The 12,297-nt window shown below is 65.4% G+C and overlaps 1 protein-coding gene across 1 annotated transcript; it reads left to right on the plus strand.

Annotated features, from left to right (window-relative positions):
- The first annotated feature begins 6,443 nt into the window (after window positions 1-6,443).
- Window positions 6,444-11,309, plus strand: LOC128062474 (RIMS-binding protein 3B-like). Its single transcript, XM_052654955.1, has 2 exons — window positions 6,444-10,593; window positions 10,648-11,309. The coding sequence occupies exons 1-2, from the start codon at window positions 6,444-6,446 to the stop codon at window positions 11,307-11,309; spliced, it is 4,812 nt and encodes a 1,603-aa protein (XP_052510915.1).
- Window positions 11,310-12,297: the final 988 nt, after the last annotated feature.

Here is a 12,297-nt window from a genome sequence, read left to right on the forward strand (position 1 = left end):
CCGCGGGCCGCCTCTGGCAGCGCCAGGCTCGGGTTGCTTGGGGCCTCATGGGACCCGGGCAGTTTCCCCCTCCAGAGAGGACAGCGCCAGCCTCCCGACTGTGGTGAGGATTCAGGAACGAGGCCTGTCCCGTGCTGGTGGGGATGGGCCGGTCCCCCTCGGGGGGGACAAGGGGGCGGAGGCAGCAGGGCCAGGACCGCCGAGACAGAGTCCAGCCCAGGGTGGCCAGGGGGCTGCAGCCAGAGAGCTGGAGGCTGGCACCCGCTGCCCCTGCCCGCTGAGGGGGTGGACCGGTGGGCCCGGGAGTTGACCTGGAGAAGGTACACACCGCCTCAGGATGGGGTGGTGCCGCGTGCAGTCCCGTGACCTGCAGCAGGAAGCCCCGAGGGAAGGGGCTGAGGGCGCGGCAGGTCCTTCCATCTGGAGTCAGGGTCCCCGCTCTGGGCAGCCTGGGCTCTCCTGCCCGGCTGGGATGGGCTCCTCTCCCGGTCAGCGCCACACCTCTGGCTCCCGGCCCAAGGGCACACTGGGAGCTCACTACCATGTTCCTTTGCCACATCTGTGTTGAACGCCTCTGTCTGCCCCAGTCCAGGGGGCTGAGAAGAGTCGGATGTGACTTAGCATGACTGAGCGACACTTGCTGACCCTAGACCGTGAACTGCGCCAGGACGCCCGCCTCCCCGGCTGGCAGGCCTCATCTTCTCCAGCCACGCGTTCCCCGGGCCCGGACTCGGCCCTGGGCTCTGTCTCAGATGCTGAGAAGACTTTGGAATGATGACCCACAAATAAGAGAAGCGGGCTGGAAAGCTGGGGCGACTGCAGCCACAGGGACAGGAAGCCTAAAGCCCCCGGTGGGCTCTCAGGATGCAGCCCGGGACCCTCAGCTAGGTCGAGTGCCCCAAGCGGATCAGAGCGTGGCTGGCAGAGGGCAGATGAGCAGAAGCAGCCCCAGGCCCCATGGCCACCCAGCCCAGTGGTCACAGACACGGAGCACGGGGCTGCAGGCGTGGTGCGGAGCCAGACACAAGGGCCACGGGACCCCTCTCCAGATCGGGGAACCAGGGGGCGCTGGGGCAGTGGGGCCACTGATAGGCAGAAGGCTCTCTAACTCAGAGGTTCTCAGTCTTACCAGCAGCACACCTTCTTGTTTTCCTTTGGCCACACCACGAGCTTATGGGATGTTAGTTCCCCTGACCCGGGACTGAACCTGTGCCCCCTGCGGCGGAAGCACACCAGAGTCCCAACCACTGGACCATGAGGGAATCCCCAGTCTGCCTCTTTAAAAACACTTGTAAACCAACGTCCTCTTTGTGCTGCATTAGGCAGAGTCATGTCCGACTCTGCGACCCCATGAACTGCAGCCCACCAGGCCCCTCTGTCCATGGGATTCTCCAGGCAAGAAGACTGGAGTAGGTTGCCATTCCCTTCTCCAGAGGATCTTCCCAACCCAGGGATCGAACCCTGATCTCCTTCACTGCAGGCAGATTCTTTTACCAATTGAGCCACAGAGGGAAGTCCTCCTTTACAGCCTGACAAATGACGTGAGTGAGTGGTCAGCTCCGGCATGTCCTTCCCACCCTACAGTATTTGCCAGGACCCCAGAGGCACGAGGGAGTCGCCTTTGAAAATTGCCTATATGATCCGTCCCTTTTGTGTTTTAGGCGAGAAAGCTGAGACCCAAGGAAAGCAGTCAGGCTCCCGAGTTCAGAGTCCGCAGGGGTGTCTGCAGCTAGCTGGATGATCACTGCTCAGCCTTAATAGTGGGAGATGGATGAGGCCCCCACTTGCTCAGCCACTCCACCATGTTCCTCTGATGCCCCTCGGGTGGCACCAGCACGGGCAGTGACGGGATGGTGCCGTGGGGCTCCCAGGGGCTCGAGCTGGGGTCCTGCTCCTTGGCAGCAGCCTGCCCTCCTTCCCTCACTGTTGACCACCCTCCTAGGGGCTGTGACAGATCGGCCAGGCTGCGGAGCCCCTCCCAAAGCCCTGAGCTGACTGTCTGGCTTTGCCCCAGCTGCCCACGTACCCAGGTGAGCCACCTGCTTCCGCTGAGCCTCGGGGGCCTCAGCCTCTGTCCAACAGAGCTGTGCCTAGGGGTCCCATGAAGACATGATTCCTGTGGCTCCACGACCACCAGGACCATCCTGGTGTCTCACCTCCCCCATCCCCCTCATCCACCTCTCCTCTCACAGAGGACCCCTGGAGCCAAAATTCCCTGTGTTCTTGATACTCGCCACTGCCCAGTGGCATCTCCCACGGTACATTAGCGTTCACGGGAACCCAGGATGAGAAACTAGAGTATCAGGAATTCCCTGGAGGTCCAGTGGTTGAGATTCCAGGCTTTCACTGCTGACAGCCTGGGCTTGATCGCTGGTCAGGGGACTAAGATTCCATAAGCCTCACAGCACAGCCCAGAAAACAAAAAACAAGCACACACCAGGAGAAAAGAGAATGAAAAACATGAGTGCAGCAAAAAGGGTGGAGGCTTCTCTGAGCCTCAGTTTGCCCACCTGCAAGATGGGGCCAAGGTTGTCTGCGCACCTACCTAGGGAAAGCCTGTGTGAGTGAGAGGGCTGCCTGTCTATCTGTTCTGCGCCAGGAGCAACACAGGAAGGTTGATCACAGAAGAGAGGCTGGTGGGGGGAAGGGGAAATTCACTTTGAGGGTCCTGTGGGGGGCTCGTGGCTAGACAGCCATGCTCCAAGCAGCACAGCCTGAGCTGTAAAGGCCCCAGGTGCTGGCCGGTGCCACACCCTGAGGAGCAGCGGGGTCAGTAATGGGGTCACAACGTTAAAGACTGGATGCAAACGGGTGGGACCACAGGTCCAGCTGCGTCCCCCGGAGCCACGTGGCGCCGGGGCAAGGGCAGGCAAGAGCCAGATGTAAGTAACGTTCCTGAGCTTACAGCCACACAGGTGGCCGGGCTGGAAGCAGCCAAGTGCATGTGTGTGCCTGCGTGTGTATGCGTGTGCCTGCTTATGTGTGCACGTGTGTGCCTACATGTGTGCATGCGGGCGTGGGGTGTTGTGCATGTGTCTGCGTGTGTGCATGGGTGTACACGTGTGCGCCTGAATGTGTGCATGCGGGCGTGGGGTGTTATGCATGTGTGTGCTTGCGTGTGCATGTCTGCGTGTGTGCATGTGTACGTGTGCGCCTGAGTGTGTATGTGTGCCTGCGTGTGCAGGGTGTGTGCCTGTGTGTGCCTACATGTGTGCATGCGGGCGTGGGGTGTTGTGTGTGTGCCTGCGTGTGCATGTCTGCGTGTGTGCATGGGTGTACATGTGTGCGCCTGTGTGTGTGCCTGCATATGTGTGCACGTGCGTGAGTGTACACGTGTGCCTGTGTGCATGCGTATATGTGTATGCCTGCCTGTGTGCGTGTCTCCGTGTGTGTCTGTGCCTGCATATGTATGCGTGTGCCTGTGTGTGCATGCATGTGCGTGCGTGTGGGTTCCACAGCTTAGGATTCCACCAGCGCCTCTCTAGTGGCCTGAGCCTCACCCCTAGCCCAGCCTGAGGCCCCTGCCCAGGGCCCCAGCGGGCAGTCTGGAGCCTGGGGTCCTCGCCCTTGCTGCCAGGTGGTACCTGAATGGAGGATACAGGCAGGCCAGGTGGCCCGGGGAGGCCATGCCCTTTGTCCCCTGCCTGCCTGGCCCCGGGTCCCTGTCCCTCCTTTCTGTGGAGGGACTTTCACTTACCCCTCCTCTTAGCCCACTCTGGGCAGGAACACGTGTACCAGACACGTACCTGCTCCAGAAGGAGAGGCGCTGGGTGGTATGATCAGAGCTGCAGGGTCCTGGGTTGCCCAAGCCCAGCCTGGAGAGTCAGGGAGGGCTTCCTGGAGGAGGAACTGCTCAGCAGAGGCCAAAGGATTAGATAAGGTTAATAGTGAGTGGACAAAACCAGGGGTTGTGTGGAGCCCACTAACCAGCCTACTGCCTTGAGCAGAACTCTGAATCCAATGGGACTGAGACCGCTCATATATCGAATGCCTGGTTTAAATAACCCTGGTGGACCAGCGGTTAGGACTTGGAGCTCTCACTGCCAAGGGCACGGGTTCAATCCCTGGTGGGGAAACTAAGGTTCCATGAGCTGCATGGGGTGGCCAAAAAGACAGACAAGAAGCAGAAACAGAAAATAATGTGTGGCAAGCATCCGCGCTGAGTGCAGCACGCGTCATTTCTGTGTCGTCCCCAACACGCTGCAGCCCGGAGGCCTTTGAGCCAGGCCACCTCTTCAGACTCCGGGAAGCCTATGAAAGTCCGGGCCAAGCCCTGGATGGGGAGACTGGAGCGTACACAGAGCTCGGTGCGCCTACTACACACCGAGCCCAGGGTCCTGGGCTGACAGGGTCCCAACCCTGCGAGACCGATGCTGCGATACACCCTGGAAGAGAGCCAGCCATGGTCCCTCAGGCAAGAAGTGGCAGAGCCTGGATGGACGCCCAGGTCTCTGAGGCATCTGCCCACCTGCCACGAGGCATCTGGGTGAGCCCCAGGAAGCTCAGAAGGCCCCTGGGCTGGCTCCACCCTGGCACCCTGCCAGCCTCAGCCAAATACCTGCCTGGCAGGCCTGTTTCCTGATCTAGCACTGAAATGAGTGAGCTGGCAGGGAGCTTGCTCTGGGCACTGTGTAGTCGCACTTCCTTGAAACCTTACAGAGGGAATGAGTGCTCAGAGAGGTCAAGGAGCTCTGGGAGGTCACACAGCGGGGCAGCGAGAACACGGGAGCAGGTCAAAAAGCTGAAGGGACATTGGACTCCAAAGGCCCACAGCCCTAAGCATCTGATGCACTGCCCCATGGAGAGCCAGGAGAGTTCTCCGGCTATGCTGCCTCCAGAGCGGTCGTGTGGGGAGCAGCAGGGCCCACGAGGGCCTTTGGTTTTTCTTTTTGGAAAAGCTGGGCATTCCTGAGCCAGGCCCAAGGGCAGGCCCGGCCCTCACGGTAGCTGCATTCTTCCCCTCCTCCCCTGCCCCTCCACTGCCTCCGGGTTCCACTTGCCTCTCTCCTTCTGCGGATGTGAGACGTGAGGCTCCCGGAGAGGAAGCCTGGGGAGGAGTACTGGGAAGGGGTCCTCCTAGCTGCAACCTTGAAGTCAGTCAGATGGCACCAGAGTGCCCATGGAAACTGGAGGCAGAATTTTGCAGGTTCGAATCCCCACTCAGTTACTTCTCTGGGCTTCCCTGATGGCTCAGACAGTAAAGAACCCACCTGCAATGCAGGAGGCCTGAGTTCGATCCCTGGGTTGGGAAGATCCCCTGGAAAAGGGAAAGGCTACCCACTCTAGTATTCTTGCCTGGAGAATCCCATGGACAGAGAAGCCTGCCAGGCTGCACTCCATGGGGTCACAAAGAGTCAGACACAAGTAAGTGACTAACACTTTCACTTTGAGTTACTTCTGGGCCTTGTGACTGTCGGGAGGTCCCCCTCTCACAGAGCGGTCTCCAGGGTGGTTGTGAAAATGAACCAGGAAATCACAGTTCGGGGCTCTGGTCCTTAAAGGAACCCTTCTGCCCTGTCTCGGCTGCCACCATGCCCAGGCCATGGGCTCGAGGCTTCTCTGTAAAATGGGCTTAGGGGGTTTAAACAGATAATGCACGCAAGTCTTGGGAGGGGTCCTTGGAAGGGTAGGAGCAGCGGGGCTGCAGGACCCAGACACACCCTCCCCTAGGTGAGCCCAGGGCACACCCTCAAGTTCAAGCATATCTTGTTTTGATTTCCAGCCCCCGTGTGTGTGCGCACGCACGTGTGTGTGCACGCATGCTAAACCGCTTCAGTTGTGTCCAGCTCTTTGTGACCCTATGGACCGTAGCCCGCCAGGCTCCTCTGTCCATGGGATTCTCTAGGCAAGAATACTGGAGTGGGGTGCCATGCCCTCCTACAGCGGATCTTCCCGACCCAGGGATTGAACCTGCGTCTCTTGCATCTCCTGCATTGGCAGCTGGGTTCTTTACCACCAGGGCCACCTGGGAAGCCCTTCCAGTACCCACACCACCCAAATCCTTGGCAGGGCCAGGCAAGGTGGGCTCACACCCACTGGTGATTTTCAGGCCCAGACGACCGGCCCGCGATTCACCCGGGGTTCCTTGGCCACAAAAGTATCATCCAGGAAAAAGGTAGTAAGGCACGTGGTGCCAGTGCCAGCCAGAGGCCTGGGGCCAGCCAGACAGACCCCTGGGCGTCGCCGGATTGGACATGGGCGGCGTTCAGCCCCGGGGGTCCGGAGCCCAGCGCGCGCATAGGCAGCGGAGAGAGGAGCGCGGGCCGGTGCGCCCACCGCAGGAGGTGGGAGAGCGCGCCCAGGGACGGAAGGGGCGCGCGAGGACCCTCGGGCACCGGAAGGGGCGCGCGGGGCGGTTGGCCGCGGCCCGGGGCGGCGGCGGCCGTTGGCGAGAGGCGGCCCGGGCCAGACGCGGTCCGGTGTCTGGCCCGGCCGCGTCCACCATGACCAAGGACTCGCCCAGCCCTGCGGACGGCGGCCGCGCAGCCTCCCAGAAGCCGGCGACTCCGGGCCCGGCGGCGGCGGCGGCGGCGGCGCTGGAGGAGCACCGGCGGGAGCTGGAGAAGCTGCGGGTGGAGCTGGAGGCGGAGCGGGCGCGCGGACGGGCGGAGCGAAGGCGCTTCTCGGCCGGGGCGCGGCAGCTGCGAGAGGAGGCGGAGCGAGAGCGGCAGCAGCTGGCGGACCACCTGCGCTCCCAGTGGGAGGCGCAGCGCAGCCGGGAGCTGCGGCAGCTGCGGGAGGACGTGCTGCGGGAGCGCGAGGCCGAGATCCGGCAGCTGCTGCGCTGGAAGGACGCCGAGATGCGGCAGCTGCAGCAGGTGTTGCGCCGGGAGCGCGACGGCGTGGCGCGCCAGGCCCGGGAGCTGCAGCGCCAGCTGGCCGAGGAGCTGTTGAGCCGCGGCTACGGCGGCGGCCGCGCGGGGCCGCCCGAGGACGCGGGCGCGCGGTGCCGGTGCCGCCTGCAGGAGGTCCTGGCGCAGCTGCGCTGGGAGACTCACGGCGAGCAGGCCTCGCGCATCCGCCACCTGCAGGCCGCGCTCGACGCGGAGCGCCGGCTGTTTCTCAAGTACATCCTGGAGCACTTTCACTGGCACCCCGCCCTGCCCAGCGCCCCCGACGCCCCTCTTCCATTGGGAGAGCCGTCTCGCGAGGCCGCCGCCAAGGCCGCACGCGGACTCGGAGCCCGGGATGGCCGGAGCGCGGGCGTCCGCGCGCGCTCCCGCTCCCTCGACCAGGTGCCCGCGGCGCGCGCCCGCTCCCCCGGCAGCCCGCTCCCCGCGCGCGCCAGCTCGCTCGACTCCCTGGCGCCGGCGGGTCCCCGCCCCTCGCTTGACGGCAGCCCGAGTCACCCCAGGGCCCCCGAGTCCTCCTCGCCAGACGCTTCCCTCTCGGGCTCCCTGAGGCCCCTGCCGCCGCCGCCGTCGCCGCCCCCATCGGAGCGCCAGACACCTAGCGCCCTGCGAGAGGGGGAAGAGGCGGGGAGCCGGCCCCGCGAAGCCCCGAGCCCCCCACCGCCGGGCCCGGGCCACCGCGAGCTGCTGAGGCGGAACTCGGAGCTGTCCGAGGCGCTGCAGGAGCTGGCGCGCCCCTGCTCCGGCCTCCGCGAGGAAAACGTACGGCTGCGGCGCTTGGGCCTCCCCGACGAGGCGAACGAGAAGGCTAAGCGGCTCAAGGGGAAGCGCGCCGAGCTGACCAGTCTCGCGCGGCGCCTGGAGGACCGGGCCCGCAAGCTGCAGGAGGCCAACCTGCGGGCCGTGAGCGCGCCGGTGCCCGGAGAGAGCCGCGCGGGCCTGGAGCTTTGCCAGGCCTTGGCCCACCAGCGCGCGCGGGACCTGTCCGAGCAGGCGAGCGCGCTGCTGGCCAAGGACAAGCAGATCGAAGAGCTGCGGCGAGAGTGCCACCTGCTGCAGGCGCGCGTCGCCTCGGGCCTCGGCCCGCTCCCCGGAGAGGGCGCCGCCAGCGCCCAGTGGCTCAGCATCGGCGACCTGGACCGGCTGCAGCGCGAGTCCCAGCAGGAGGTGCTGCGCCTGCAATGGCAGTTGACGCTGCAGCAGGCCGCCGGGGGCGCCCGCGCGGAGGCGGGCGGCCAGAGCGCGCCCTGCGAGGCGGCGCGGCGCCAAGTGCGGGAGCTGGAGCGCGAGCTGAGCGAGCGGCGGCAGGAGTGCGAGGAGCTGGGCGTGCAGGCGGCGGCGGCGCTGCGGCGGGGCCAAGAGGCTGAGGCGCAGCTGCAGGTGGCGCTCCGCGAGGGCGCCTGGCTGGCCAAGGAGAACGCGCGGCTGCAGGCCCAGGCCGCCTGGACGCGGAAGGTGGCGGCCGAGAACGAGGACGTGCGCGGGCAGCTGGGCCTCGCGTGCCAGCAGCGCGACGCCGCCGGCTTGCTGGCCGAACAGCTGCTGCAGCAGGCGGCGCAGAGGCAGGACTGGCAGCAGCAGCTGCAGCACCACCTGCAGAAGGTCCTGTGTGATCTCCAGGCCGCCCGGGACGAGATGTGGGCACCACAGTGCCAGCCTGGCCAGCCTCCCCAGGACGACCCGGGGACCGAGCCGCAGCTGGGGCCCGTGAACCCAGCGTCCCCTCCGCCCAGCAGAGACAGACGGAGGAAGGAAGACCTCCTGCTGGAAAACCCAGCTGCCCTCGGGCAGCCAGCCTGGGTCCCCCAAGCTCCAGACTCCAGCGGCCAGCCTCTGGACTCCAGGCTCCACCCCCAGAGGACCGGCTTCCAGTCGAGCTCCTCCTCGGAGGTGGAGTCCGCGTGGGCCACGGTGCCCTCCTGCCCTACGCTGGACACCGATACAGCCAGTGAGGCAGAGGACCTGGAGCCGGACAGCCTGCCCTCGACCCTGGAGGCGGGGGGCTTGGAGGTCTCCGTGGCCACCCCGAAGCTCAAAATCTTCCTGGCTCGGTACAGCTACAACCCATTTGAGGGGCCCAACGAGCACCCTGAGAGCGAGCTGCCACTCATGCCTGGGGACCACGTGTACATCTTCGGCGACATGGACAAGGACGGCTTCTATGAAGGGGCACTTGCGGACGGCCGGCGGGGGCTGGTGCCTTCCAACCTGGTGGAGCAGATCCCCGACAGCGACATCCAGGGCCGCCTGCCCACTGAGTCCCTGGACCGAGGCCCCACTCGGTTCCCGGCAGCTGGGCAGGGCCAAGCTTGGAAGGATGACCCCAGTCCCGGCTTCTTACCTGGGCAAGCCCAGGCAGCTGTGGACAGAGGGCCATGCCCAGTGGCGAGGGTGGGCTCCAGGACGGAAGTGGCAGCAGAGGTCTCAGACACCAAGACGGGAGCCAGCCGGTTGGGCTCCCAGGAGAGCAGGGACAGGCAGGGACCCTCCAATGCTCCTCCAGGGACCAACAGCGTTCCTCGTACGGCCCCCGTGCGCCTTCACCTGCAGAGTGTCGCGTCCACGTCGGCCGAGATCGCCTGGGTGGGTGACAGCCACCCTCACACGGTGTACCTGGACAACCGGGAGCATGCCCTGACCCCCATGGGCGTGACTGGCTACACCTTCCGCCACCTGAAGCCCGGCACGAGGTACCAGGTGCGGGTGGAGGTGCACCCCACCTGCGACTCGCTGCAGGCCTGCCGGGAGAAGACGCCCTCCGCCGTCACCTTCGAGACACCCTTGGCGGGGCCCCCCCACCCTCCCCTGGACGTGCTGGTGGAGCGCCACGCCTCCCCAGGCCTCCTCGTGGTCAGCTGGCTCCCCGTGACGATCGACGCGGCTGGGTCCTCCAACGGAGTCCCAGTCACGGGGTACGCCGTGTACGCTGATGGGCTCAAGGTGGCGGATGTGGCCGAGGCCACCGCGGGGAGCACACTGCTGGAGCTCTCCCAGCTCCCGTGGCCTGCGATGTGCCAGAAGATCTCAGTGAGAACCACGTCTCTCTGTGGCGAGTCCTTGGATTCCGTGCCTGCCCAGATCCCTTACGACTGCTTCACGTCTCTCCACTGGCCAGAGATGTCGCCTTTCAGCTACACCTGTGGGGACCCATCTGCCGTCAGCGGGAGCTTCCCCGTCTGCCCTCAGAGGCTGGGGCCTACACCCCTGAGTGCCAAGGCCCACCCTCACGCCCCCCGAAGCGGCAGGGAGCCCCGAGCCAGGTGTCTCGAAGCATTCCCTGAAGAACCCCCAAGGAGGCAGTCCCCAGAGCCCAAACTGATTTCAGAACGTGGAGGTCCCAGTGCAGGCTCGGGCAGCCAAGCCCAGGGGCCCACGGAGGCCCGGAAGCCCTCCAGAAAGAACCGGCTCTTTGAGAAGCGTCCCTGGAACCACAGGCCGTCTCTGCCACGGGGCCGGCCTCGCGGGGAGGGGACCCAGGACTGGCGGGCGCTCACTGGCCCAAGCCCTGCCCCGGGAGTCCCCCGTCTGTCCCCTGAGCCTGTTCCCGGCAAGGCGCTGCATCAGGGGAAGGCCGCCTCTGGGAAAGTCCTCAGACAAAAGGCAGACGCTCTCGAGTCCACCCCTCCTGAGCTGGGCAGCAGCCAGCAATCCGCGCCTGGCTTCAGTGGCGCTCAGCTGGAGGACGCGCGGGGCGCAGAGGGGCAAGAGCAGAGACGAGCGCTCCGGGGCCCCAGCATGCAAGGCCAGGCTCCGGGGGCCCGGGCTGGGGGCTGGCTCCGGGGGCCCAGCATGCAAGGCCAGGCTCCGGGGGCCCGGGCTGGGGGCTGGGTCCGGGGGCCCAGCTCAGCATCGTGTCCTGCTCAGTCCCGCAAGGCCCTCGGGACGCCCAGGGGTGCCGCCCCGCCGCCAGGGACAAGGGTGGGCTCTCTGGCTGGGCTCTTTGTGGCCCTCCCTGATCACGAGCCCCTGGCCGTGTCTGCCACCCCCAAGGCTGCAGGGGGGGAGCTGGCCCTCTGGAAAGGGCGGCTGCAGGACCCCCACGGCTTCTGGCGCAGCGAATGCAGCAGGCCAGGGGGCAGCAGCGCCAGTCACCTGGTGGCCGAGGTGGACGCGGGCACGGGGTGGACTGATGGCCGTGGCAGGTGGCATTTGCCAGGACACCTGGATGACTCCAAGGGGCTCACCGGCCCCCAGGGCTCCTCTCCCCTGCCGCAGGGGAGCCCCGGAACGCCCTCCTCCTCACTCTGGGCTCCAAAGACCATGATGGCAGCTCTGGACTACGACCCCCGGGACTGGCTGGCGCGGGGCCCGGCGAAGGGCCAGCTGTCACTGAGGGCAGGGGACGTGGTCACCGTCCACGGGCCTGTGGACGACAAGGGCTTCTACTACGGGGAGTTGGGCGGCCACAGAGGCCTGGTCCCCGCCCACCTGCTGGACCACATGTCCCTCCAGGAGTGAGCGCAGCACCCCGCAGAGGGGGCAGCCTTGGCCGCCTGCGCCCCACGCGGGCATCCACCGCCAGGCCCTCCTCGCTTCGCGCTGAGGCTCCTGCCCCACACACTGCTGCTCTGAACCCTCTGCCACCCCAGGCCTCAAGGGCAGCGAAGCCGAGGTCTGGACAGAGCCGTTTCTAGAAACAGCAAGCTGCTTCCAAGAGGTTGGCGGGCTGGTGATTGCGGCGTCTGGACCATCGCTCTGATCCTTTCTCAGCTCCTTCCTCAAGACCTGTTTCCTCTGAGAGTTTGGCTTCTCTCAGCCATTGCCTTGTATGAAAGTCTAAAGAAAAGCCTGCCTTGACCAGAGTGTTACTTTTCTATCTTCTGTTCAAATCCTCATTAAAAGTTCATAGAAACAGAAGAGAACTTTGGGAGTGGAAGCACAACCAAGGAGGCAAGCCCAACCCTACCCCCTCCCTGCCTGTCCAGGGGCCCTGGAGCACTGCAGACGTGTTTCCCCGGGCGGAGGGTGGGGGAGAAGACCCTTTAGTGGGAGGTCAGCTCAGCCCAGGTCCTCACTGCAGTCAGACGGGCACCACCCTCCATAGGGGCAGAAGGGAGCAGCTGGACGCAGCTCGTTGAGGGTAGGAGCCACGGGCAGGTACTCGGGGGAGCTGGTGACTCAGGTCCAGAGAGTGCCGTCACATCACGCCATCCCCGGGGCTGAGACAGGAACAGGGAGGGGCCGGCCTGGGGGAGGCCTAAAGGTGACCCACCGTATCCTCAGAGAATGCGGGAGGCAGCCTGGGGCCTTGCGGTGCGCACACACACTCACCCCTCCTGAGCGGAAGCGTCGCGTCTCAGCCGGGGAGGAAGCTGCCCGCCGAGGGCTGTGCCCCCTGCCCGCGCCCACACAGACACCAGCTTTCCAGTGAGAAGGCCGGCTCGGAGGCTCCTCGGCTGGTGAAATGTCCACACCATACACTTTCCCACCTTAGCCATTTTCAAGT

The sequence above is a fragment of the Budorcas taxicolor genome, chromosome 17 (genome assembly GCF_023091745.1).
Source record: "Budorcas taxicolor isolate Tak-1 chromosome 17, Takin1.1, whole genome shotgun sequence".
Classification (NCBI taxonomy): domain Eukaryota; kingdom Metazoa; phylum Chordata; class Mammalia; order Artiodactyla; family Bovidae; genus Budorcas; species Budorcas taxicolor.